Source organism: Rattus norvegicus, chromosome 3 (genome assembly GCF_021556685.1).
Source record: "Rattus norvegicus strain SHRSP/BbbUtx chromosome 3, alternate assembly SHRSP_T2T, whole genome shotgun sequence".
In the NCBI taxonomy this organism is placed as follows: domain Eukaryota; kingdom Metazoa; phylum Chordata; class Mammalia; order Rodentia; family Muridae; genus Rattus; species Rattus norvegicus.
Genome location: NC_141536.1, coordinates 61,167,435 through 61,194,646, shown reverse-complemented (window position 1 = coordinate 61,194,646; position 27,212 = coordinate 61,167,435). Strand labels below are relative to the sequence as shown.

The 27,212-nt window shown below is 43.2% G+C and overlaps 1 protein-coding gene across 3 annotated transcripts in view; it reads left to right on the top strand.

Moving 5' to 3' along the window:
* The window catches only part of Ccdc141 (coiled-coil domain containing 141), a 160,229-nt gene that overhangs the window by 96,830 nt on the left and 36,187 nt on the right, over nucleotides 1-27,212 (top strand). For all 3 annotated transcript variants that reach the window (XM_087651716.1, NM_001430394.1, XM_087651717.1), the window contains 4 exon segments: nucleotides 14,100-14,241; nucleotides 15,757-15,876; nucleotides 19,104-19,295; nucleotides 23,988-24,167. In XM_087651716.1, coding sequence (XP_087507842.1) covers nucleotides 14,100-14,241; nucleotides 15,757-15,876; nucleotides 19,104-19,295; nucleotides 23,988-24,167 — 634 coding nt within the window.

The window sequence follows — 27,212 nt, the reverse complement described above, 5'->3', positions numbered from 1 at the left end:
AAATAAACCCAGCCAAAGATCCCCCCTCCTGACTTCTGAGTGCTGGTCTGAGTTGTCCCTTCCTGCCCTGTATTCCATCCCACAAATGCTAGGTGCTGAGTTTCTCTGAAGATTGATCTTGACGTCTCTATAAATTAATTAATTACATCCTAATATCAGCCCCTGCTCCTCCCAGTCCTTCCCGTTCATGGCTCCTCCCCCTATTTCTAAGAAGAGGAGCCCCCCTGGGTATGTTTGCCCACCCCACCCCTCAGGACAAATTACATCTTTACCGACAGGCAACAAAATCAGAAACAGCCCCTGCTCCAGTTGTTGGGAGACCCCCACGAAGATCGAACTGTATATCTGCTACATGTGTGTGTTTGTGTGGGGTGGGGTGGGGGTGGGGTGGGGTGGGGGGTAGGTCTAGCCCATGCTCACTCTTTTGTTGGTGGTTAATTTAAGACCTCTGAGCTCTTGGATCTCACTTCTCTGAGCTCTGATCTAGAAACTCTCCCCAGGCGGGAAGCTGGTACCATTCCAGTCTTGTGGTTTTGCCTCCCTTCTCCGGGTCACACCTTTGTCTTTTCTCAGTCACTTGAGGGCCAATGACAAGTTTAACTCCTGCTTCTTAACTCAGACACAGAGTTTTTCTGGTTAAGATTGATGCCTCATCCCTAGAGTCAGAAAGGTGGTCACGGATTTTCACTGGTAAACTTTATCTGGTTTGCTCTGGTCTGAAATACTTTAATTTCAGTACCTAAATTTTTGATTGACAGGCTTTGTGCTTTTACTTCATGATCCTCTTCCCCTCCTCCTCTCCCCTCCTCCTCTTTTGTCTTTAGTACGGCTTGCATATTTATTTACTCATCCAGTCCAATTCTTCCGCCTTCCTCATTCTTCCTAGTCTTGATTTTTATATTCCCCCATTTATAGGAGGTAGTTTGGGACTAATAGAAAACCTGGAAATTAGAACCATTGCAAGAAAATTAAATTAACAGCCAACTAGCTTGATTTTAAAGAGAATTAGAGTATGTTTCTGTCAGCATCTCAGAAATGTAAGATTGCTTCATAATAGTACCAAGATCTTGTCTTGCCATGGGATTTGACAATTTTGCAGATCAGTGTCACTTTCATTTTGATGGAGGGAATGAAGGTAAAGAGAAAGTGGATGCAAAATAGAAACCCATTAGAAACCAAATCTCAGTTGCAAACCAGAGGGCAGCACGGTTCCTGGCCTCAATTCCATACGCCCTGTCTGGGATTTGCTTCCTATCTCCATCTGATCCACCTCTACACACCTGGGTTCCCGGAGACAGAAGGAACTTTCCAGCCACAGCCACTCTGGAGTGAAGCTAGGGTTTAGAGTCGTGGCAAGGACGACAGACAGACAATTGGACACGTAAAATGTATACATGAAGTATCACATGGGCTCCTAGGCTTTGAGATGCCAGCCATACCACCAGGTCACAAAACGATGTTAGCAGATGCTTCCAAAATAGCCTGGATCAGAAACCTAGGACTTCATTTCAAGGAGTTTTGCTGTGGGTATTGGGAGTGCCAGGATAGTGGTGTGACTTTTAAAGTTAACTCTTTGGGTCTCTTTCTTCCTCTGTAGAATGGAAATTCCCATTTAATACTTTCCATTAAATAACACAACACCATTCCTTGCACATAGAAAGCACCCAATACATAATTACGCTAGTTTTCAAAAATCTGTACAAAGCTCCTTCAAAGCAAAATGCTAAGAGTCACACGACTGTTTCAAATAACATCAGCAGGGTGATTTCAAGAGTGACACACATTTGAATTAGGGAGGAAGGACGAGTTAAATTGCAGAAGGCAAGTATTCCTCGTCAGATATCAAAGGCAGAATTTAGAACTGGGATATCGGCAGGTAAAAATTTCAGATGCCCTTTTATTTAACTTCTTGTTGTTGATAATGGAAGAAAAATCTGAGTTTACATTTGCGTGATGTGAGGAAATGACCGCTCCAAAGTAAGGTTGAGGAGGTTTTTGTTGTAGATATGAGGGAGACTACAGCCACAGGCATCTGGAAGAGTGCACAGCAGGTAGAGAAAGCAGTAGATTAAATAGGATCAGTAAATTGAACCAGGCCATGAGGATGGTGGGAGAAGAAGGAGGGGACAAAGGAGATGGAGAGGAGAGAGGAGCAAGAGAGCACATGGGTAAAATGTTAGGCTTCTATAGGAACAAGAAGGGAAAAGGGAAGCCCATGAGCTGGAGAAGTTTAGGGTAGAAGAGAGCAGGGTGAGAAGAACTGGGAGGGGCCATAGGTACTAAGTGAGCCCTTAGGCCAGCATGCACTTTGGTATCCTAACAGTCACCTCAGTTGGCCATTTCTTCTGAGTTTCACTTGAGCCTGTTAATGTTTATCTTAGATAAAGTGTTCTGGATACATCTGAGATGTTTGTCATGACTGTTCTGTAAAGAATGCCATCCAAGGGACAGACTCCCACTATTTTCATATCCTGGAATCAAATACGTTTGAACCAAGCAACCTCACAGAATCAGCAGTGGTAATGCTCATATTTCCCTGATTTCTTCTAAGTCTAACCCTCAGTCTAATGATAATTCTGCTTTGTTGAGTGTTTTTTTTTTTTTTTTTTTTTGAGCTGGGGACCGAACCCAGGGCCTTGTGCTTGCTAGGCAAGCGCTCTACCACTGACCTAAATCCCCAACCCGAGTGTTTTTTTTTTAAATCTGTTTTCGATGGAAACATCTGTCATATGGCCAAGAGACACTGCGTTATGATTTTTGTGTTGCTTTGCATGCAGTTATGTCACACGTTATTTATAATAGAATGTGATAACAGCCGAGCTTAGACTCACAGCAAGGCCGAGAGCCCTCGGCTTCTGGTCCCCCTCACCTACTCCTCCCTTTGTTCTTTTTTTTTTCGGAGCTGGGAATCGAACCCAGGGCCTTGCGCTTGCTAGGCAAGCGCTCTACCACTGAGCCAAATCCCCACCCCCAGGCAAATCCCCAACCCCCATTCGTTCTTAATGAAGGTGGCCTGCTAGCACACAGTGTTTGGTCTCACACCATAGGAAGCTGGGGTTGTTGGAGGTGCTCAGTCTGAAGCTTACATGACAGTGATGACTGGGAGCGAGGGATCTCCGTCTCTTTCTCTAAGCTCTTTCTCTAAGTGCAGTTTCCACTTTAGGACTCAAAACATAAAACACACGGCAGGGCCAGGCTACCTCCTAAGCCATTCATTTGCCTCTCTTGTTTGTTAAAGTTCACCTAGGAGTTACACTCGAGCGAGCGAGCGAGCGAGCGTCTCTTAGCTCAGTCTCTCTCCCTGCATGGAAGATGGTATCGCGCTTCACTCTGTCTTGCCATGGCGAAGTTAAATGTGTGAGTTACAGCTTAGCCGGGTATTCTGCTTCTGTGTAACTTTCAGTGTCATCTACTTTGACCCAATGCATGTGGCTTCTTTGATATAAATTTTTCCATCCTTTGTATTTCCCAGAGTAAGGAAAAAACAGAGCTAATTGAGATTGTGCTTACCTCCCCACCCCATTCTTCTTCCCCCTACCCCCACCCGCTCAGTTTTCATTTATATTGGCTACCACCACCTTTGTTGTTACTACAGATGATAATGAACCTTGGGCCGAGTTTAGCCCATTCTTTTATTTCTTCATTCCAAAACCACGCTCAATGTTTAGTAAAGCAGGTGGTCCCAAGTACCTAATACCACATGTGTCCTCATGCTGTTTGCATTGTGGTGGGAAGAGTCAGTCTGTGAGTGAGATGCCCCTTTGTAGCAGGATGTATCATATAAAGCGACTGTGTGGTGGGACTGTTTCAGGCTCTGGGGTCAAGGGAGGTCTGGCTAAGACCAGCAACCATGCAAACCCCTGAGAGGTAAGTGAACCCCCCTCCCCCCAAAAAAGCAGCATTGCATCAGGAAAGACAGTGTCGCTGAAGGAGAAGTAGACAAGAGGAGGAGGGAGCATGAAAAACGTGGCGAGAGTTGAGGGGACTTTGTTGGCAAGCTCATTAACCATCACAGGAAACACTATCCTTTATACAATACTTGATGGATTTAACGATCACATTCTATCGTGTACCTGATCCATCATTGTCCCCGTTTTACAGAATAGAACTCGGGGCACAGAGAGGTCCAACAGCTTGCTGCGGTTATGTGTCGCACAGCAGCAGGAAGTGGAGGACTGGGTTGCTTGTCCGAATCGTTCCGTTAGATTGCTCACTATGGCTCTCTCTCCTCTTGTGATTCAACTTCCATTGATCACCAGGAACCCGCTTGCTTCGTGGCCATGGATTCTTTTATTCTAGTGTTCTCAAGGAGTATCCCATCTCTGTCCGGCTTTAGCTCGGGTTCCATTTTCTCTGTACTCTTCTTTGGTTTGTTTAAGAAAGTATTGACCATGCAGAAAATGGCCACAACCTCAAGGCTAGCCAAAGATATAGAACCTGTCTCAGAATTGTAGGAACCTACTGGTATCCAGGCAAGAAGGTACACATTGAGTATATGTGCTGTAGGAAACAGGACCCATGGGGTCAGAGGCTGAGAACAGAGGAGTCAGAGTGAAGTTGATGGAATTAGAGGGAACGCCAGGGAAGAGAGTGTATCTTCAAGCCAAGACGGCCAGAAAGAGCGCCTACTATGTAATACTTTGTATCCTTTCCTGCCTCTCACATCCACCCATTTTGTTCCCTTCTCACTCGCCACTCTGGCTTATCCCTGAGTCCTTTCTGTTGTCCTGTATCAGCTCCGTCACAGGACCATACTGTCTAGAGTTAAACCAACGAAGGAAGCACCCATCTTCCTTTCTGGATATTTATTCACAGGGTAACTTCAACTATTTAGGAGCAGGCATGACATCTGAGAAAAGCCACACCACAGTAAAAATGCATCGTTTTAACCTTAAATGGTAAACAAAAGCAGTACCATCCCTCCATGGGGGGAAGGGCACATTTTCTCTTGCCTAGAAGATTTGTTTGTGATTGCATTCTCTGAGAATTCCACCAAATACTTCAAGATTTAGAAATGGCTTGTTTTGGGAGGAACATGGTGGTGCACAGCTTTAATCCCAGCACTCAGGAGACAGAAGCAGGCAGCCTCTGAATTTGAGGGCAGCCTGATCTACAGAGAGAGAGAGAGAGAGAGTTCCAGGACAACTAGGGCTACACAGAGAAATCTTGTCTGGATGCTCCCCCCATACACACAAGTGCTAACTGCTCTTAATGGAGTTTGATGATATATTTAGGTGGTGAATGACAGATACTGAAATTTGGGAGATTACAAGGTTGAGTTCTTAGGACAGTTTGAACTTTAGAAGCTGTTCAAATATCCTTGTGTCTGTAATAAGCTGTTCTTTCAGATGTTGAGTAAACGGCAGCACTGCAATCTCAACCTGCTAGCACTTAACAAACAATTAAGGCTGATGACTTTGTTTTCCCTTCATTTTGAAACTCCTAGTATAAAATGTATCACAAAGCTTAGACTGCATTCAAGGAGTAGCTATCAATTTATTCTTCACAAAATATGGACAAGTTAGTCAGTCACTCTAGTGCAAATTTACATCATCATCATCATCACCATCATTATGATGGTGATGATGATGATGATGATGATGACGACGACGACGACGATGATGTGAAGTTGCCTGAATCCTGTCGTGGGTAAAAAGCTTGGGAAGAGCAGAGTCAGCAGAGGGAGGCTGCCTTGAAAGGTGAGAAAGCTTGCCCTGTGTGGTTGAGGAGTTCTCTTAACTCAGGGGGTTTAGAAAGAGAAGATAGAGAAGAGGATGTCTGTAGACCCCCTTATGAATGGGGACTTCCTTACAGTACTGGTCAGAATATAGCCAACCTGAAGATAACCTCTGCATTTGCCTTAAGTAGAAAAATGTTGGGCCAGTTTAAGGGGGATAGCGTGTTACAGGACGACGTAAACACACGTGAAAATGAATTTCGTGAAGGCTGTGTAATGATAAAGTTGGAAGTAGGTAAACACAGACACCAAATTGAATACATGACCTAATACAAACTATGTGCTGGACGTGAAGGAAATATAAAAATCAAGTTTATTGTTATTACATAACAGTTAGCTATATACTTTCCAAACGATCTCAGATGTGTGAATTTGCCCTTTACCTCTTGCTGTACCATTTTGTCGAAGCCTATCACAGAAGACATTTCGGGCATCATCCTTTTGAATGCTGCCTTCATATGGTTCATGTTTCTCTCTTCAGTACTTGCTATAGGAGGCTGTGGGAGTCTGTCAGTCTGTCAGGCAGACTGTCCTTCATGGCTCCCTCTGGCTGCCGCTCTCTCTTGTTACATTCGCCTATGTTTTCAACCATTGATCTTTCTGAGTGGTAGTAACTGATATTCCCTTTTCTAGTATTTCCATTATTTTTTGGATCACATTTTGTTTTGTTTTTGAGTATTTTTTTGTTTTTTCCTTTAATTTCTTTTGAGAATTTCTCGTGTGAGTGCTTTATCTACATCATGTCCACCCCATGTCCCCACCACTGCTGTTTAAGTTCATGACCCCTTCTTCTATAATTATTATTGTTAAATATATATACATATATGCACACATGTCTGAACACATACAGATAGACATTCATACATATAAACACCAACCCAGTAACTCCGTTCAGTGTCGTTCACCTGTATGTTCACGTGCCACGTGTTCACATATGTACACAGTACACATGGCTGACCACTTGGGACTGGATAACCCATGAGGAAACCATATCCTCCTTCTCTCAGAAGCCACTGACTGCCAACAGCTCTTCATGGGGGAGGGGTGGGGCGTTGTGTGTTACTGGGTTTCCTGCCCTGTCATCTTGAGGGTTGGTTTTCCCTTTGCCTCTCCTGACTTCAGGTGTGTTTATCTCTGGGTCACTCCCTTCATTTGAGCTGGAGTGCATTCCTCTGCTGCTGGCTGAGGGTCTTCTCTTTGCTTTGCCTTGCCTTGCTCATCTGGAAGATGGTCACACTTTCCCTTGGAGGAATGGGATTGGTTCTTTGGCGTTTGGCTGCTTTGCTCTCCCCTTATTGCTTCTTGTTTCTTACTGGCTTGGTGATGATATCTTCCGGAAGTCTCAGCACCTCCAGTCCAGACTCGGGCTTCTGTAGTCAGATCAAGGTCACTTTGGCTGTTGCCTGCAGTGTTTTTCAGTTTCCTTTTATAAAGAGAACTCCACGGCTTGAGTTCCTGTAGAATCCCAGCTACGGCATTGTTCTCACAGGACACGTATGTTGATCCTCCATGGTCTTATAATGATGAATCCTTCATCCATTAGCGCCAAACCTCGGGAGCCCGTGACTTCAGCCTCTCTTACTTCTTTCTTATTTTCTAGGCATTTATTATTATATATCTACAAAATGTGTGCGTGTACGTGTATTCTATGGTTTGCGGAGAGAAAGTACCGGAAATGTATATAACAAATCAGCAAAAATGAGCATACTTTTAACATTTGCTGTGCAACCAGCACTTTCTCAAAGCAAAGATAAAAGGGAGACATAGTGCTTGTCTCCTCCAAAATGAAGATAGCAACAAACAAGAAAGGACACTGTTCAGGTCTCGGTTAAAAGGAGCAGCAAGCTAAAGACAGGAGTACCTCTCCCTTCCCCCATCCTCAGTGTCATTTGCCACAAACAGAAGAAGATTCTGGTCAGCTGATCCCTTCTGCTGAGACAGAGTAAGCTGTCAAGTGCTCGCCATCTGGTCCAGCTCCTAATCCAGATGGGCTGCCAATAGTAATTTATGAAAGGGTTGCAAGCAACTTGCCATACTCCGGCATGAATCATTCGAATGCATTAACTTTGGGATTTGCTCCCCTCCCCCAGCCTCTGCTTGCGACAGATGCAGAGATAGGCTGACTGCTTCCCTACAGTAAACAGAACAGTCTATTTGGGAAGCAAAAGTCAATATGTCTTTCCTTTCTGAAGAAAAAAAAAAAAAACCATTTATCCCCCTCCTTCCCTCGGTTGACTTAATGAATACAGGATTAAATACCACCCCCGATGGAGCTTCTAACAAATGTCTGAAGAAGACTTCTCGATCTGACACATCTGAACATCTGTGATACTGGACTGTCAAAGTCAACATCAGGAATGGTCTGACGAGCCTCGAGCTCACACGGCTGACAGGCACCCACAAATCCTTTCTCAGGGAGAAAATCCAAAGGTCAATCAATGTATCCAGTACAATCCGGAGTCACAGAACATTAGCCCCTTGGTCATCTTTTTCTCTTCCCCAGCAGATGCACACATTCAGTGTGCTTTCGAATGGGAACGGGGCAACAGGGCACCGTGGTTGGCTTCAGTCAGATTTCTTTTCGTCACCATCAATCTGAGTTCCACTGTTAGTTGAGTACAGCTGTAGTGTAATGGCCCTTGTTCCTTGTGAACGATAAAATTCTTTTCATTTATCTTCAACTCATGTGAGAATGGCTAGAAAATTGAGGAATCATAGTTTATCCTTTGTTCAAGGCATTTACTATTAAGGCACTGGAAACCGTTGCCAGTGTGTGTGCTACCTATTCTTTAAGGGATTGAAATTAAGTCTGGAATCAGCATGGAAGGTTCTAAATGAAAAACAATGGCATCTGGGCAGCTTGTAATCTACAGATCAGGGTCTCATTAAGGAAGCCTAATGTAGGGGAAGGGGAGGGAGGGTTATGGTCATGGGATTAGGGATGGGCCAGGTACTATCATTATATGCCTCCTGGAAGTGAGAAATAGAAGAGATTAGCATCCAATCAGAGGGAAGCAATCTTCTGAGGACTGAGAGAGACAAAGGGTTGGCTTGCGTAAGCAGGGCGGTCGGTGATTTCTCCAGCCCAGGAATGAATCTCCCACTGCAGACAGCAGTGGGACAGAGTGGATAGTGACTCTCGTGGGAGCAAGGTGACTCAGAGTGTCCTCATAAAGCTTCATTAGGGGACAGACATGCACACTGAACCAAACTGTTTGTGTTAAGATTGCTGAAACCTAGCCATAAGTGCCAACACACCGAAGAAGAAACCAGGTATCCTTGGTGGCCTAAAATGTCTGCCATGGTCTAAAATACAGCCATTTTCCCACAGGTCCTAGGATACTATTGCTGTGAAAATTAAACTCCAATTTCAGGATGTCTTACTTTTTCCCTTTTAAAAAAAAACAGTGTGGTTTTTTTTTTTTTTTAGAATTTTGTATATTGCATATTGAATTTTGGTCATTTTTGCCCTCATTACTGTCTCTTATCTTCTTTATTCCCTCACTGAAACTCCTTTTCCCCATGAGCCTCTCTCCTACTTTGTTTTTTTTTTTTTTTTTGGACCTGCTGAATATAATTACAGCTGCTTGCATGAGCATTACTAGGGAATTATTACTGAAACCATGGACCATTTATCAAAGGCTATACATACCACTGAAGAAATGATATCTTACCCAAAACCCCATAACTACCCACAATCCCTCAGTGGGAGGTGAGGCCTCATAAGCCCTCTATCCCTTGCCTGAAGAAATGTTGATGGCCAAATCTTATTTTTCTCATATCTGTCTGTCTGTCTGTCTGTCTATTCACTGTATATTCAAATTGCTGTCCTCCTTCCCAGCACCCCCTTCCACCATCCCACCTTCCCCCTCCCTCTTTCTCTTCTGAGAGGGTAGAGTGCCTCCCACCCCCACCTCCACCGTATCCCCCCCATACGGGCACATGAAGTCTCTGTGAGGCTAGGCCCATTCTGTCCACTGAGGCCAGACAAAGCAGTCCATCTAGAAGAACATATTGCACAGACAACAGCTTTAGGAACAGCCTCTGCTGCAATTGTTTGGGGCCTGCAAGACAATGCTGCACATCTACTGCATATGTGTGGGGAGGCCTAGGCCCTGCCTGTGTGAGTTCTTTGGTTTGTGGTTCAGTCTTCGAGATCCCCCAAGGGTCCAGGTTAGTTGACTCTGTTGGTCTTCCTATGGAGTTCCTATCCCCTTCAGGGCCCACATCCTTTCCCTAACTCTTCTGTAAGAGTCACCAAGCTCCATCCAATGTTTGGCAGTGTCTGCCTGTATCTGAGTCAGCTGCTGGATTGAACCTCTCAGAGGACAGCCATGCTAGACTCCTGTCTGCAAGCATGAGAGTATCATTAATAGTGCCAGGGATGCTTATGTAGGTTGTATGCGGGTAAAGATAGCTACATAGAGTTTACGAGTGCAACAGCTATGTCAGGCCCTAACGACCTGCTTTACAGTACCCCTCTCCACCCTCCATCTCTTACCCTCCTTATACCCCATCTATGTTCTTTGAGCCTTGGACGGGCTAGTGTCCCCCCACTGTTGCTTACCTGACAACTTAAGAATGTTTACATGAACTACTGCAAAAGGAAGAGTCTCTGAGAAGCACGAATCTATGAGTTTAAACATGAGTGTGTAAGTATTCAGAATGCAGTTTGACACCATGTCCTTTTAACAAGACAACAGTTAGGTTCTCCCTCTAGAGTCTATGGCCTCCTCAATCAGAAAGTGGTTGGTTGCTAACATAATAGGTATGTCGCTGCTGTACCAGTGGGGCATGTCTTGACATTTTTAGTATGGCTACTAGACATATTTTTCTCACTCCTTAAATATATGTATTCTTTTCCCTTAAACATTGATTGGGCAGTATTTTATTGAACTTTAAAATTAATCAGTCTAGAGATGTAGTTCAGTTGGTAGAGTGCTTGCCTAGAATGTATGATCTCCAGCATCCCATAGACCAGTGCCTGTGATCCCAGTACTCAGGAGATGGACAGAGGGGGATTAAGAGTTCAGGGAAGAGAGAAGCAAAGATTAAAACAGAGACTGAAGGAACACCCATTCAGAGTCTGCCCCACATGTGGCCCATACATATACAGCCACCCAATTAGACAAGATGGATGAAGCAAAGAAGTGCAGACCGACAGGAGCCGGATGTAGATCGCTCCTGAGAGACACAGACAGAATACAGCAAATACAGAGGCGAATGCCAGCAGCAAACCACTGAACTGAGAATAGGACCCCCGTTGAAGGAATCAGAGAAAGAACTGGAAGAGCTTCAAGGGGCTCGAGACCCCACATGAACAACAATGTCAAGCAACCAGAGCTTCCAGGGACTAAGCCACTACCCAAAGACTATACATGGACTGACCCTGGACTCTGACCTCATAGGTAGCAATGAATATCCTAGTAAGAGCACCAGTGGAAGGGGAAGCCCTGGGTCCTGCTAAGACTGAACCCCCAGTGAACTAGACTGGTGGGGGGAGGGCGGCAATGGGGGGAGGGTTGGGAGGGGAACACCCATAAGGAAGGGGAGGGGGGAGGGGGATGTTTGCCCGGATACCGGGAAAGGGAATAACACTCAAAATGTATATAAGAAATACTCAAGTTAATAAAAAAAAAAAAAAAAGAGTTCAAGGTCCCCAGGCTACAGGGAAAGATTGAGGCCAGGCTCGGAGAGCTGAGACTCTGTCTCAACCTTTTTAAAAAATGTATTAACCTTCCGTTATTATACGACCATGTGCTCAAGGCTGCAAGGATTATAGGAGTAAGTAGGGCACCAGCCCTTACCCTGGGAGAATTTGCAGCACAATAGATACAGTGCCTGATAAGGAACAAATAAACCTCCTAGGTGGTTGGAAAACAAAATCAGAAACAGACAGACTCTCTTCTATTGGTTTTGGTTTGTCAAAATTAAGATGATGGTTTTGCAAAGGTGATATTTTTACTGAAGAAATGCTTGATTTTTGGTTTTGTTTTCTTATTTTGTGTCCTCTGTGCTGGAAGGACCTTTAAGATATGCAATTTGAACAAGGTATTACATCCCTCTAGTGGCCATTTTCCAGACTACATGCAGACATAGCTTAGAGAAAACAAGCAATTTCAAAAGAGCATGCCAACCAGGTCAATCTATTTGAATGCAAGTAAGCAGCAGTCAATAAAAGAGCACCAGGAGAAAAATACTTCATTATGCTTTAGGCCATGTGTTCCAGGCTCAGAAAGAGGGCAAGAAGATTGGGGAGAAAAGAATCGACTGTAAGATCAGATTCCCAGGTTCAAGTCTTGCTTCTGCCTTTCCGTGACTGAGCAAGTTAGTGAAAGGGGCAAAAAATTAAAATTAAGTGAAGAGCAATTGAGGAAGACACTCAGCATTGACCTCCTGCCTCCACATGCATGCACACCTGTACACACCTTACAATATACACATGCACACGTGCACACAAACATGCACACAAATGCACACACATACAGACAAACATGTACACACAAACATGCACGTACATGCACCTACATACACATGTGCACATACACACATGTGAACACACACATACACACATACATACACACAAAGCTACCTGGGAACCAAAGAGTAGTATGAATAGTGTTTTGCTTTGCTAGATTTATTGACTGACAGCTGCTGTCCCCCAGGACAAAATTTATAGTTGTCTTCCAATTTTCTTCTTGGAGGTGTCTATTCTAAGTGTGGTCAGTAAGCAAATGTCCAACTATAGCAGATGCAGGATGCGTGCTGGGGTTGGGGATGAGGAGCCGCAGGTGACTAGGAAGTAGAAGGAAGCATCCATCTGGGCTGACATAGTTCTTTTTTACGAGTTCTATATTATGAATTTAGTAATAACTTGCAAATTGCCACGTGTTTCTGCCACTTCCCACCGTCCCTTCCTTTACCCTTTCCTCTGCTCCTTTTCCATGGTGCTTGCTACACCATCACGTTATCTTTCTCATTCTAGATTTCAGTATTCTACCGAAAACGTGGAACATACTACTCATGGGACAACTGGACTTTAAAGGCCTTTTTAGTACACCTAAATCCTAGTCAGAATAACTCATATTGCCAGGATCTAGCTTTTGCAGAATGTGTGGGTTTCTGTCAGTAAGAATTGGTTCTAAAAGTCTCCTGGTGTTTTATTATTGTCTTGACTGACTTTAAGTACTGAGTTATCAAACTAATTGTTCTAAATGTGCCCGGAACATTGTATATAGGAATAATATTTCTCATAGTAGCTTCATGTCAATTTCATAATTATTCTTATCTGGGACCCTTGATGTACCCCAGGCACATCCAAGCACGACTCTCTTTGGAACTATCTCTACAACCATTCTAGTGAGGTTACTGTACCCCTAGGTCTTTTTTGATCTTGTCCTCATTTCATTACTAATTTATTTTTATTGACTCATACATTAATCATTTGAGGTCAAATTCCTGAAATCTGTACCTAGCTCCAAGATCTTAAAAAAAAAAGAGAAAAACTAAAATACTAATTCTCTCAGGAGAATTAAAGAGCTGTCATGTTAACTTTTGCTAGTAGTTGAAGGAAAATGGATGGAGGGAAATTAAAGACAGACTTCTAACAGAGTAGGCAAGGGGCTGTGTTCTTTCTGCTGTTGCACTTCTTGCATGGTGGAATCTTGGAGATGTTTGGGAAGCCTGTGGCTGTTTCTGCAGATGGGAGCAGTTGGAACTCAACTCAAAGCTGGTTTGAAAGGCAGTCCTTTTATGAACCCCCATGTCACCTTCGTCTCATGAGGTCAACATATCAACATAGGTTATAAAAATGATAATGTGAAGATGAAATACGGACAAGAATATTTGATACCTAATTGCTAGTGATAACTAGGTATTTATCTAGTGAATGTAGCCTTGGGCATTCATAACCACTGAGAACAAAATATATAAATATTTTACCCTATTGGGTTAGCAAATGCTTTGTTAATTGGCCGATTCGCATTCCTATTCAAAGAGCATCTTGAAATAAATGAAGCTTTTAAATGATACCCCCAGGAAAACTTGGTAAGCATGCTATGCCTTTCACCATAAGATCCTCGAAGTATCTTAGAGAAATATTAAAAAGTAAACCTTTAGAAAGGATTAGACCTGCTGCAGAAGCCATAATTCATCCTTCCCTCAGGACTGACGGATGAACAAAGGAGCATACTCTGGCTTTGCTGCCCACTGTAGCAGAACTTCCATTATCCGAAGGCAGTAGCTTGTAGCTTGTACCAACTCGTACTGCCCATGAGGGGAGAGACCTGTCTCCAGATGTTTCCTCCTCTCAGGGCTTCTGGGTCAAGGTCAAGTGAACTAACCACTGGCTTGTTCCCTTCAGCGCTCAGGTGACGGGAATTCATGAGACGATGGGACGCATTCAGAAGCGAGTGGATCGTCTCAGCCAGCAATGTACAGCGCACCAGGAGTTTGCCCTTAAGAAACAGCAATTAGCAACGTCAGTGGACGACTACCTAAGGAAGGTAGTTTTCATAAAAGAATATATACACACCTTCTATTTGGTGTTCATGGATTGTGTGCCAACTGTGAGCACTGTGGGATGGTGGGGCACGTCTCTTTAGACTTCCTGCGTATTAGATAGTGGGTCTGTTAATTGGGTGAACAGTAGTTGCAATTCACCACTTTTGCCCCGGTTGCCAATAGTAAATGACTAATGTCGTTGGCTATTCCAGTCCTGAACGCATATATATCAGAGTTATATACTCCCCATAGTTCTGTGTTAGCCACTTCAGACATGCACTGAAAGGGCTGGGGCTTGGTTTGTATGACTCTGAGCAAAGTCACATGCTAGCTGTCATCATACTGGCACAACTGGACAGAGGACTTCAGACAGACAAATAGTTATCAACAATTTCGAGGGTTGTTTCTCTGGGAGAAAAATATGTTGTCATCATCATACTGATTGAACAAAACCAATGCAAGAGACACAGTCATCCATGTAAAAGCACTTATGGGAAAATCCTCTCTGCAGAGAGATCAGCAGCTTTCTATGGAAATACTTTCCTTCCTGTCCACTGAAGACACAGTGGTAGTGAACCGTGCTGTAGACACTGCGTCTCAGACGTTCAGCCATCTTTTTATTCAATGCAACCTACTCATATACTCGAACATTTAGGAGCAGAGTTAACAGACTTCATAGGACCTGGCATTAAATAACATCCCTGCTAGGTTGCCTCCCCTCTGTTATCGACCTGGTAGCTCACGACTGTGAGCTGTACCTCATTGCCTGGGTCCCAGGAGAGTTTAAGCACGGGAGCAGCTGTGGTGTTGCATTCCCTACCACTTGAGAGGCCAGCTAATTTGGTGATTGTAGAAACACAGCAAAAATTTAAACAACCGTTTCTTGTCTTATTGCCGACTTAGCTGTGGAGAGTGTGTTTTCTACAGAAAGCAAGGGATGAAGGAAATAACTCGAGTGGAGCGAAGCCCTTCCAGGGTCACCTTAGCCACTGGTTCCTGTGAATCAAAGATCAAGTCACAGTTCCCTCACCTCATCAGCGAAATAATTTTCCGCTTTCACTATCTATCACTCAGCCTGGGCGTTTCCCAGAGCTCCTCAGCCTTAAGTCCAACTGCCGGTAGGGTAGTCTAACACCTCGATTTGGAATGTGTGCTTAGGTGTGCCAGCCAATTGGTCTCATTCACCATACAGATGAATTCATCTCCGCCAACGTGTTAGCAAGTGTCTTATCATCCTCTGTCGGTAATAAAGAAAAGCTCTTCGTGGGTATGTGGGGATGATAGATTGTAGTCATTGCTGTTAATGGAAGAATGGATCTATAATTTGCCAGTATGATATTACAGGAAGATCAGCATTATCAAAATATGAAATTCTTCAAAATTTAAAACTATTTTATACCAAAAATTATATACATTTAAAATGCACTGGTGATGTATGAAACAGTATCTCCTTATATGTACACTCCTTTATATAAGTATACATTATTAAGACTACGATATATTCTCTATTCGCCAAGGTGGAAATGTCAGTTCAAGAAATGAGGTTGGTTCTTGCTACCACATTGGATGTCAGTTCTAGTCCTTCTGAATCAGAGAAGATTTTAAATAAATATCTGGAATTGGATATCCAAGCCAAGGTAAATGAAAGTTATTTCCAGGACCATAATGTAGTAAATAATTGTCTAAAAACACTTTCCAAAGTTATGGGTGGAGCTTAATCCCAGCTCCTTTAAAAGCTGCAATTCTAAGTTAATACAGATAATGACGTGAAGTCACACACACTGTTCTATGTGTCTAAGTTATGTGTATTTTTGTGTCCATGTATTAGCATATTTACTTATACTCGTTGCAACTGTGATGTTTAGGTATTTAGCTGGCATTGGTTCTCTGCCTGAGAACAGACTCAGGCGTTAGCAACATTTTCGAGGCGCCAGACTAGGCAGGAGAGCACTCCTCTAAGACTGAGTTTACAAGAATGAAGTCACACAGGATTTCCAGAACCAACAAACGTCACTGTAATCTCTAAGGAGGCAAATCGAAACTTGCTGTACCCTTCATATTCGGACATTGAGTGCCTGCCCCTAATTATTGTGGATCCGCTTTGGATTCAGTGACTCCTGGCGGGGGGACGCTTCTCACCCTTCCTCAGGCTGTGGCCCTTTAACACAGTTCCTCATGTGGTGACCCCCGACCGTAACATTGCAATTTTGCTGTTGTGAATCATAATGTAAATGTCTGATAGGCAGAGTATCTGTTAGGTGACCCCCAAAGGGGTTGTGCCCCACAGGTTGAGAACTTCTGCACTAGAGGTTCCAAAGCCACACTGCCTGCCCCACAGAATTTAAATTGAGTTCCTCCCCTACCCACTCACCTGCATCAGCAAGAAAAGCCCTGTTTCTCCTGGTTTCCACAGAAGACTCTCGCTCAGAACAGCCACCTACTGCAGAAGGCCTCCCTTGTTTTTCTTTCCTTCTTATTAGGATGGGATTTAGAAAAATCTTCATTTTTAAGTGCCTAAGCCATGTCTGAGAGAATTCTCCCTTTAAATTTTAGAAGCACGAGAGAGAACTCAGGGGGAGAAATCCCTTGCTCCTCTTTTATTCTGCAGTGTGTTGTCACAAAGCAGGCCAGGCAAATTGCGATTCAGTGCAGCCAGTGGGGTTCCCGGAAAGCAAATTAAACACAACCTGAGGAGAAGGGATTCCTTGTGCTGCAAGTGAGAGTGCAAACATTTTAATTCTGCTGATTCCTCCCTTGTTCTCAGGACGTTTTACAGGGGTCTCTTTCTCTTAGTCATGTATCACTTAGTGAGGAGGATACCTTCTGAGAAGCGTGCTGTAATATGGTTTGGCTGTTGTGTGAACATCACAGTGTGCATAGGCAGTCATTAGACATCGTTCCTTGATGCCATGGAGACATGTAAACCCCATGTCTGCGGCTGCTGCCAGCACAAGAAGGTCTACTCTCTTACGGTCCGTTTTTCGTATGTGCAGAAGAATGCTCCAACAATAAAAATAGTGCATAGCAAATATATGAACCAGGAACATAATTAGGAAGCATTATGTGTTGCCAACTTTTATATGACTGGCAATAATAATTTTGTTTATACACCATCAGATTAGACATGCAGGTAATCTATTAAAAGGGACCAGAAAGACCAGCTCTCCCTAAGGGCAATTAACTAGGAGTTAAGCACTGCTAAATACTCTTTAAGAATGCTAATGCTATGACAGTTCTTTATTGTAAGCACCTTTTAATGTTTACTTTCCCCACAAATAAACTAAGCTATTGGGGACCCTGCCAGTTTGAGCTTTTGACTGATAGCTGCCCTATTTTGACTTCTTTGCATCCTATTACCTTGAATGAACAGGGCTGAGAGCTTAATAACCCCTCCTACTGGCTGCTGGCTAAACTGTCAGTGGAATCTTGGCCTTGGGCACTTCATGGATGCCTTAAAGAAACTAGACTTGGCTACAAGGAGTACAGCAATCAGGACTGTGGCTGAGACCACAGGTTTCTGCCTCCGCAGGCCTTGCTCTTCTAGACCAGGGGTCCCAACCTATGGGTCGCAACTCTACTGGGGAGTTGCTCAGCAGACATCCTGCATATCAGATTGCATTACCATTTGTAACAGTAGTCACATTACAGTTATGAAGTAGCAACAAGAATACTTTTATGGTTGAGTGGGTCACCACAGCATTAGAAACTGTGTTAAAGGGTCGCAGCATTAGGAAGGTCGTGAACTACTGCTCGAGACACTACTACTCTAAGCCTGTACCATCACCAACAAACCTCCCTTGAGCCATGCCCTCCTAATGGCCCTGCCCAGAGCTTGCACAAAGGACTCCTTACCCACTCCACCTCCCAGCGGCTCTGAGTCTAGTAATAACTATTCTCACCCAGGTCTGGGAGGAAGAGTAGGACTGGGCTTCAACACTAAGCTTGTGAAGCTGTGCCTACAGGAGGCCTAGGAGTGGTGCTTGTATAACACTTGTGAGTGGTAGAACAGGAAAGCTCACATATCCAGATTGTCTCTGAGATATAGGATCAAAATCTTAAGCACCAGCCTGTGTGTCTCTTTACCGCCTGTACAAGATTGTTCATCACTATTGGGGGTCTGAGGAGTTCCTCTCCTTCGTGATATCCCTCTGTGTTGCAACAGTAGGACGCAAGAAATTCCTCTCCTGAATATCTCGGTTGGCTTGTGGTCTGTATCATGGGCAGAGCAGGCTGAACTGAATTGTATAATGGGCGGAGAAGACCCCTGGGGCTTCCGGCATGGGTGGCAGAGGAAACAGCAGCTGCAGAGAAGCAGCAGAACTGTAGAGTTTCAGAGAGTGCCCAGGAGCTGAGAGCCTGATGCTTGGAGTTAAAGCCTGCACAGCAACACCAATGGCAGAACCCTAGGATAGCTAAGAAAAGTCCGAGAAGCCGAGAGGCAGGGAAGTTCTAAAAGCTGGACCGGAGGGTTCAAGCATTCTAAGCGAGGCTTGCTAGAAGTTTAAGAGTCCTACCATGGACTAAGGAGCCCAGAGTCCCAGCACAACACATCTCAGGAGCTGTCAACTGCTTACTGGGTCTTGATTCTCTGTGTGCTAGAGTATTATGCCTCTACCTTAAGCACCAGAACAGAAGGGCTTCAGCTTTGGACGGAGCCAAAGAAGGACTGGAGATGGTTTCAGATTCAAATGCCTTTGCCACTTCCTTTTTGGAATTCTGCAAGTTATGCCTTTCTTTGATTGAGGAAATTCTCAGTACAAGTTCAATTAATATCCGTAATAGATGGATGAGCCGAAGGGTAATGGAATGTGAACGTTCACGATTCCCCTGTCAGCTCCTGACCCCCTGTGCTTTGCTTTCATAGGAGACAGCACATGCATTAGAAGCAGCAGCAAAAATCACGACAGAGAAAAATGAACTTGAACTCAATGAAGTGGCATTGCTTCCTTTTAAAGTGAAACGGCTAGAAGAAGAATTAAGCACGCTTAGTCGAAGCGTCAGCTACAGGTCACAAGTCCTGCAAACTTACATAGCATTTCGAAAGTCATCCGAGGAGGTATGGCGTAATGTTGACCTTTAGCAAGATGGCCTCTGTCTATCTTTCTGTTTCCTGTATAGAAATTCCACCCAAGTGGAGAGTTTGTGTTCCTGCCAGTGCTTGTACTTATACCCTTTACTCTTCATGGTACCATCTTAAACCTCAAAGTAATTTTGCCTAGAAAAATATAAATAGGTATGTATAAATAATTTATTATAACATGCATCCTTATTCCTATCTTAAAGAAAAATTGTGAAAACATCCATCATTTACACCATTAGACCATAGATACTTTGAATACTAAGAGTAGTAGAGTAATGGGGTTCTTTTGTTTAAGTTATTATTATTATTATTATTATTATTATATTATTATTAACTATATGTGTGAGTTTGGGGTGGATTTGAGTGTGGTAACCACAGAAGCAGGAGGAGGCTGTCAGTACTGTGTGGATCGGGGGCTACAGGAGATTATGAGCTGCCTGGTGTGGGTAATGGACCCCAGGCCTAGCTCCTCTGTAAGAGCAGTCTGTGCTCTTGACTGCTGAGCCATCGCTCTAGCACCAAAGTATGGTGCATTTCAAATGAACAGAATGGGAAGACAGAGTGGATCGACTCATTCTTGGAGCTACCTTGTTTGATGCCCAGATGCCTTGAATGTTGCTCCAGGCTTCTTCTGAAGCTTCATTTTTGACATGGTTAGAGTAAGCTCTGCTAGTCCCTCAAGTGCACGGAGATTGCACTTCTCAGAGGAAAGCTTCTCAAGGGTGGTATTGGTCATGAGAAAGTCTAGAGTTGCTCCTCACTTAATTCTGGCTCCAGAAAACCCTGTGTGATTGCAGATAACCCTTCTGTGAAGGTTTACAGGCACTATGTGGATGGGAGGAAGGTCTTAGCTTGGCTTCTGGTTTCTCACCTCTGCCTTCCTAATACTCCTATCCTCTCTTCCCACCAGCAATCTAAACAGAGCACCATTCCAACCTAATTTGAAGCCTTGATGTTAGAGCAGCTACAAAGCAATGCCCAAGATGGTACCTACCTATTACCATGCTAGGCACCTCCTTCCACATCCCATCTTGGCATTTGGATCCAAGATCATCTGGAGAAATGGAGCTTTATAAACAACACTCCCTGAAACACATGTCCTTCAGTTTTCCCACTTCCACTCCATCTCCTTCCCTACTTGATAGAACTTTCCATCCCCATCTGTCACCCCCTGTACCCCTGACCTTCCCTTTTCTAACTCATCAACTCTTGGTCACTCATTCCCATTATACCCTCTGAACCAACTCCCTGCCTTCTACCCCATGTGAATCCTGTCAGCTTCCGACACTCAGTCAGTCCAGCACTCTACCTACTCAGCTTCTTTGTCAAAGCTTCCAGACACAAAAGGGGACAACTGGGATGATTGGTGTGGTTACTCATTTATGGGTCTGTGTCTCTGCTGGGCTCCCATTGGCTTATATTGCTTGGTGTTCACAAGGACCTTATTCTGGTTTCCATTCTCAAATCTCAGCTGATGTCTTTGGACTTCAGATACTGTAGGAGACAGTGAGACCATTGAGGCTCACTGTCTGGACTTCCTTCTACTTCCCAACTTACTGAGGTATACTCCCTTATCTCTCCCATGACTCCCGGAAAGTGACATAGTCCTACTGAGCGAGCCCTGATCAGTAAGGGGGAGCCCTGTGTAGTCCATTTCCTTTGAAATCTTGCTCTCTGTCCGTCTATCATTTTCTGCCCTTCGTTATAAACTCTTGGAATGGGAAGATGACATTCTTCTACCTGTTCATCCTCCACAGACTTCCTCCCACTGCAATTCAGTTCCCTCCCTTGTATGGTCTGCCATGTGTCACCTCTTCTTGGCATTTAGCATCTCTTCTGAGATACCTATCATGAGAAAGTCAACCGTGGCGTTTACATTCCTCCTCCTGCTCGAGTTAACCCAGCTGCCTATTCTCCTTTCCTTTGGTGTTTATGAAAATTATCAAGGTATGCTTTATTAACATAAAGTTTACAGTGTAGCATAAAGTGTTTCAGTGCAGTGATATTTACTGTATTTATTGAATAGTACAACCTTAAAGCATGCCAGTTTGAGTACTGTCCCAACTTTTAAAAGGCGATTTATTAATTTTTACTTTTATGTGCATTCGTGTTTTGCCTGCACGTATGCTTGTATGAGGATGTCAAATCACTTGGAGCTGAATGACAGACATTTGTGAGCTTCCACCTGGTGCTGGGAATTGAACTTGGGTCCTCTGGAAGAGTACCTAGTAATCTTAAGCAGAGTCATCTCTCTGGTCAACCAGCTTTCTACTAAGAGCCTTATTTGACATTTTAGTTATTCCCTGAGGTCAGTATCTTCTCTAGTCTGTCTCTCAATGAGCACTTACTTTGTGCCCCAGGCCCTTAATTCCTGACTCACTGTGTTCCTATGATTCTGTGTCTTAGTTACTTAGCATTATCTGTTCACAGATGAGGGAAACTGAGGCTTGGAGAAGTTTGGCATGAAGTATCATCAGCTTCTGTCCCCCTTGCCTTTCCTGTTTCAAAGGCCACACATCCTCGTATCTACTGAGACAACCACAGAGATTTCTGCATACCTTTCTCTCAATTTTCCCAAGGGTTTTACCAATCCAAGTGCTCATCACTTGCTCACTATTGGCTGCATCCAACTAATGAGTCTGTGTCATGATTCTGCTGGCTACAATAGAATGCAAAGTGAAGCATCCTACCCAGCCTTATCTTTGATCCTCCTGGACTCCTCCTTGTCAGTCAGCTGAAGAATCTGAATTTCCTTCATGCTGACAGCATGCCAGTGACTCCACACTTTGCTTTTGCCACAGTTCCTTCCATCTAAGACCTCCGTTCGCTCGTACCCTAGAAAGGGACAGACCAAATGTCACCTGCTGGAAAGTTTTTCTGTACTTACTCCATGTAGAGCTGTTGTTATTTCCTCCATATGATTTTGCTTGTGTGTACATGGGCATGTCTTATTGGCCTTTTTCTCACAGAACTAACTTTGGTCTCTAAGGAAGTAAAGAATTCTTAGTAGGGAATCTTAGAATCCTCCATGGAATGAATGAAAGATCTTGAAACCTTCAAAGTATGACAACTCTTGCTTGAAATCTCATACTGTGTTTCCCTGGCTTTTGTAACTTAGGCGTTCCATGACTTTTGTCTTAGTAGTCATTAAATATTATTCAAAATGCATACAAATTAGTTCCAAATGCTTTCTACCAATTCTATATCAGCCCATTACTTGTTAATCTATAGTTACACATTTGATTGTATATTAACTCTGCTCAGGAGAGTAATTTAAAATAATTGAGTACTGCTAATAATTGGTTAACAAATGCTTAAATGTAGTTCCAGGGAGCCAAAGTAGTATGTCTTAATACAATTAGCTTGCAAAGGTTCTTAATATTAATGCTTACCCAGAAAATTTGTCATTGTTGCTACCTTTTTAGTATGGTTCACCATGATTAAAAATAAATTGTATAGTAGAATGCTCAGCCACAAATGGGTATATACTTCACCCAACCCCTCTCCAAGGCCCAGAGGGTGAGCAGAGACTATAAGAGCCAAAGGTCCCAGAGAAGTGCAGGAGAGCAGTGTCCTCTAGACAGGACAGGAGCACTCTACTTGTGAATTCATAGGAACTGGAGTTATGTGCATAAAATCAAGCCAATCAATGTTCTAGCATGGAGGGTGGGGGAGGGCTCTAACTGAAGAGCTATTGATAGTTGATGGCTACTGGGGGTGGGGGAGAGTCAGTTTTCTTTTTATTTATTATTGCATCAAATCGTACCGTATCATAAATGTGTATGGGTGTTTTACTTGCATGTGTGTCTGTGTGCTTCATATATGCCTAGTGTCGGTGGAAGTCAGAAAAGGGTATCAGTTCCCCTAGTACTGGAGTTACAGATGGTTGTGAGCCATCACATGAGTACTGGGAATTGAACCTGAGTCCTCTGGAAGAGCAGCCATTGTTCTTAACCACTGAGTCATCTCTACAGCCCTGAGATAGTTTTCTTTAAGGGGTAACCTCTGGTAGGTTGACTGTGCTTCAGTGGATGGTCCCACCCTGTGGGTAAAGATGGGCAGCACCCATCAGACTCTGTAGGTTATAGCTACAAAACAAAGAAGAGAAAAAGAATTTGGGAGGGAATCGGGAGGTGGGGGTGGATCTGGGAAAACTGTAGAAATAGGTGGTGAGTGTGATCAAAACACATCGTATTACATTTTCAAAGAATTTATAAAATATTACATTAAAATAACAAATCACAATACTCTAATATACAAAGTACTAATTGTCTTTTGTTGAATTGCTTTTTTCCTGATTTGTATTTTCCTGATTTTTATTTGTTCCTTTATTTATTATAAAACTCAGTTTTAAACAGAGCAGCCACCTGATCTCTGAAATAAATTATTCTCATTGTAGAATATGCATAAAAATAATCTAGAGTACAATAAATATTTCTGATTGGCAACAACGACCTTACCAACTCCTTTTGTTATGCAGTGGGACTCCAGTCTGTCAGCAATCTGAGCAGCTTCTCTTGGTTTTCAGAACCCTGGAAATAGTCAATAATTATTTAAAGAATGCCGAAAACTGGAGTTTCAGTTTAATTTTATACTAGCTCCAAAGGGACTCTGTATCTTTTTTATTTAAAATATTTCTTAACTCTCATCTGCCTTCTCCTGTTTTAGGTAGAGGAGCAGCTTCAGAGCCTAAAGGAATTTTATCTGACCGAAAGCCCTTGGGAAGATGAAGACGATGCTGTGGTCACGTGCCAGTCTAACTCTGCCGAAAGAAAATGGCAGCTATTTCTAAAGAAGAGTTTTTTGACCCAGGACTTGAGCCTCGAGTTCCTGAACTTAATAAGCATGGTGAGAATAACATTAAGAAGCCAGTGCCTTTTTGTGGATATGATTCCTCAAAGTCAGAATCACGTTCAGCTTGTCCGTTAGTTAGCCATGCTGCCTGAGGAAGGCCTCCTCATCTTCTGTCAAGCTAGACTTGTTCTGAAGCCCAACATTCAGAAGCTTTACTGTCGCAGAGCGCATGTGTCACAAGAAAGCTGCTTTAGCCACCCTGAGTCAAGTGCTATGTGATTATTAGTATAGACTTCCCAGAAGTCTGTGCGGAGGTTTTGAGTTATGTTGACAGCAAGGTCCTTACAAAATTTACAGGGACCCAGAGACAGTGATTAGGATAAATCTTTGTTCTGAAGAATTTCTTCCCGGCTTAACAGATCCATATTTTTAATTACAACTTTTAATTAGCTTGCAAAATAGTGGGATTTCAACGATTGATTTTATCCATTTTTGACGTTGCTTTAACGCTACCTCCAACCCTGTGTTCTTCTTCCTCACTCCCTCATACCCACCCCTGCTTCAGCCTCTCACTCCCAGTATTCCCTCCCTTTGTGTTCACGTGGCATATGCTCTGTTATCTCTCCCTTGGCATCTCCTCTATGCCCAGTCCTTGTAGAGATCCACTGCATTTAGAGCTACGTCCTAAGCCTTGGTTTCCCTGAGTTCAATGAGCAAACCCCACAGGGCCCTTTATGTCAGCCATTCATGTATCTGAAGCTGCCTAGAGAATCCTTAAAATGTGGTTAATTCACTTCTCCCTCAGAAACCTCATGAATTTCCCCAAACAGCTCGTTTTATTGTTGGAAAAATGCTAGCTGTTTAAAAAGGAATGTTTTTAAAATGTTAAATAAGTCCGTCTTCGTATCTCGTACTGCACCTCTGTAGCGAGGCAGGCATAAAACCATCCATAGGTAATTTCTCATACATATGAAATCCTTTCCGACATTGAAAGCAGTTGCCACGTTTAATGTGAGTCTTTCCTACAGCTACACATTTGCAAATTTATCTTTTATGATGTAGTTTAATTTCTTCCTTCAGGCTGATCTGCTTTGCCAAAATTTCTGCTTGCTAAACCCATTCAGAGGCCGAATGGCAATCAACCAGACATTTTCCTTGTAGCTGAGACACGAGGGTGCTAACACTTTAAGCAGTAATCTCTCTTAATTGTTCTCTTATTACGTGTCGATCCAGTACCACTCGTGTGACCTTTGAAATCCTAGATTCAGTTTAGTCAGGGCTTTCTGCATCTGCCATTTAACTTTTCCATAAGATGTGGGCCCGGATGGTTCTCACCTTACTTCATTTGGCCTTAGCCGGCGATTCATCTTGTTAAACTAATTTAGATCTATCTACTCTCTTCACTACTTCTCTCGGGTTTCATTCTGTAGATTTGTCAAGCCAGCCTTCTATAACTGTAATTACTTCTTTAGCAAAAATGTCTGAAAGGAAGATTGACATCCTAGTTCCTGAAGTAATACATTGATTAGCAGGTTTTATTAAAAAAAGGAACAATTAATGCTTTCCCCCTGCTTTAATCTAATCACCACTGTGCCTACGTGTGTGTGAGCCACAACTCCTGACTCCGTTTTTTAAGCCATTCTTCCCGGATACCCAAGCGATCTGTAAGCACAGATCTGAACACGTGGTCAGTGTGAAACTTATCCATACACTGAATGGCACCCCTCAGAGAACTAGGCCATCTTCCTTTCTCTAATAGTCTAGACCTTCTTTCTATAGAGGTTTAAAGATGGCTGACATTTGCCATTTTCTGGAGAGCTGGGGAAGGAATCTGGAGACAGAAGTCACTTGGCGGAATCGGGTTGTAACAGTCATCTCCTTGGCCTTCAATCACCAATTTTTTTCTTTGCTTTGGCTTGTGTTGTTTGAAGAACATGAGTGATGAGCCCGGGTAGAAGCACAGCACTGAATAGTTATAAATTAGTTCACACCCTCGTTAGGCAGCAGAAAAAAATCTTAAGTGATTTATTCATATTGGGAAACCAAGTTATTTTTCATTTGAAACATTGACTCACTCTATACTTTTTAAATACTTGCTTGACTTGGTGTATCTCCTGCCATCTCTAGTTTAGGCATTTATACTTTATATTACAAGAAAATTAAACTATTTGCAATTTGTCTTTTTTTGCATAGTCATTTATTGCCGAGTTTTGGAATTTTTTTTTCAATTGTGGAAATGCCAGGTGGTCTTAAAGGTAAATGTAATTGTTGAGGTTTTCACTCACATTCATTCTTCATCTTTCCCAACACTTCCTTGGGCCATCTTCATCCAGGCTGTGTAGAGTGTGTCCCAGTCACCTCCCGTAGCTGAATCTGGGGACACTTCTGCTGTATGGGTTTTCTCTTGCCTTCTGATCTGCAGTCCTGTCTTTTATCCAGGTTGGTGAGTCCTTACTAAGGGTCAGGAATCACATATAAATAATCAGATGACATTATCTTCATGTGGAATGGTTTGCAGAAGGAAATGGATCCAAACTCGAATCTTGTATCTATGCCTAAATTAGCAAGTTATTAGGAAATCCCATGTCATAGAGTTCCTGGAAATAGACCATATCATCCCACTAACTTCCACAGAGTCTGATATCTTGACGTCACCATTGTTACTTTAAGTTCTTTTCCATATTCTAGCAATAGGTTCCTTGTTGATAAAAAATAAAGTCTACATAATAATTAAGTTTACTGGTTGGCTGACCTACTGATAGGTGAAATTGCTGATAAAGATATTTCTCTTCCTACACACAGAGCACTGGTCGTGTAAGAGCACACTGCTGAAGTGTGATGACGGGTTAGCCAGGGGTAGGGAGATGGGAGCTGGCTCTTTGTCCCGAGTTGGGTATGTTTCTGAGACTAGTATTTTCAAGCTTGAAATTGATTTTTTCCATCTAAAGTTTGTCTGAATGAGATTGACTTTGGCCAGAGTTCTGGCAGATAAATGTGCCAACGTATTAATCCACAGTGGTGAATACTGAGAATTCTGTCAAGCATTAGCTTCCTCGCTACCAAGGCATCTGAAAAGAAAGATCAGAGAGCAGTCCATGG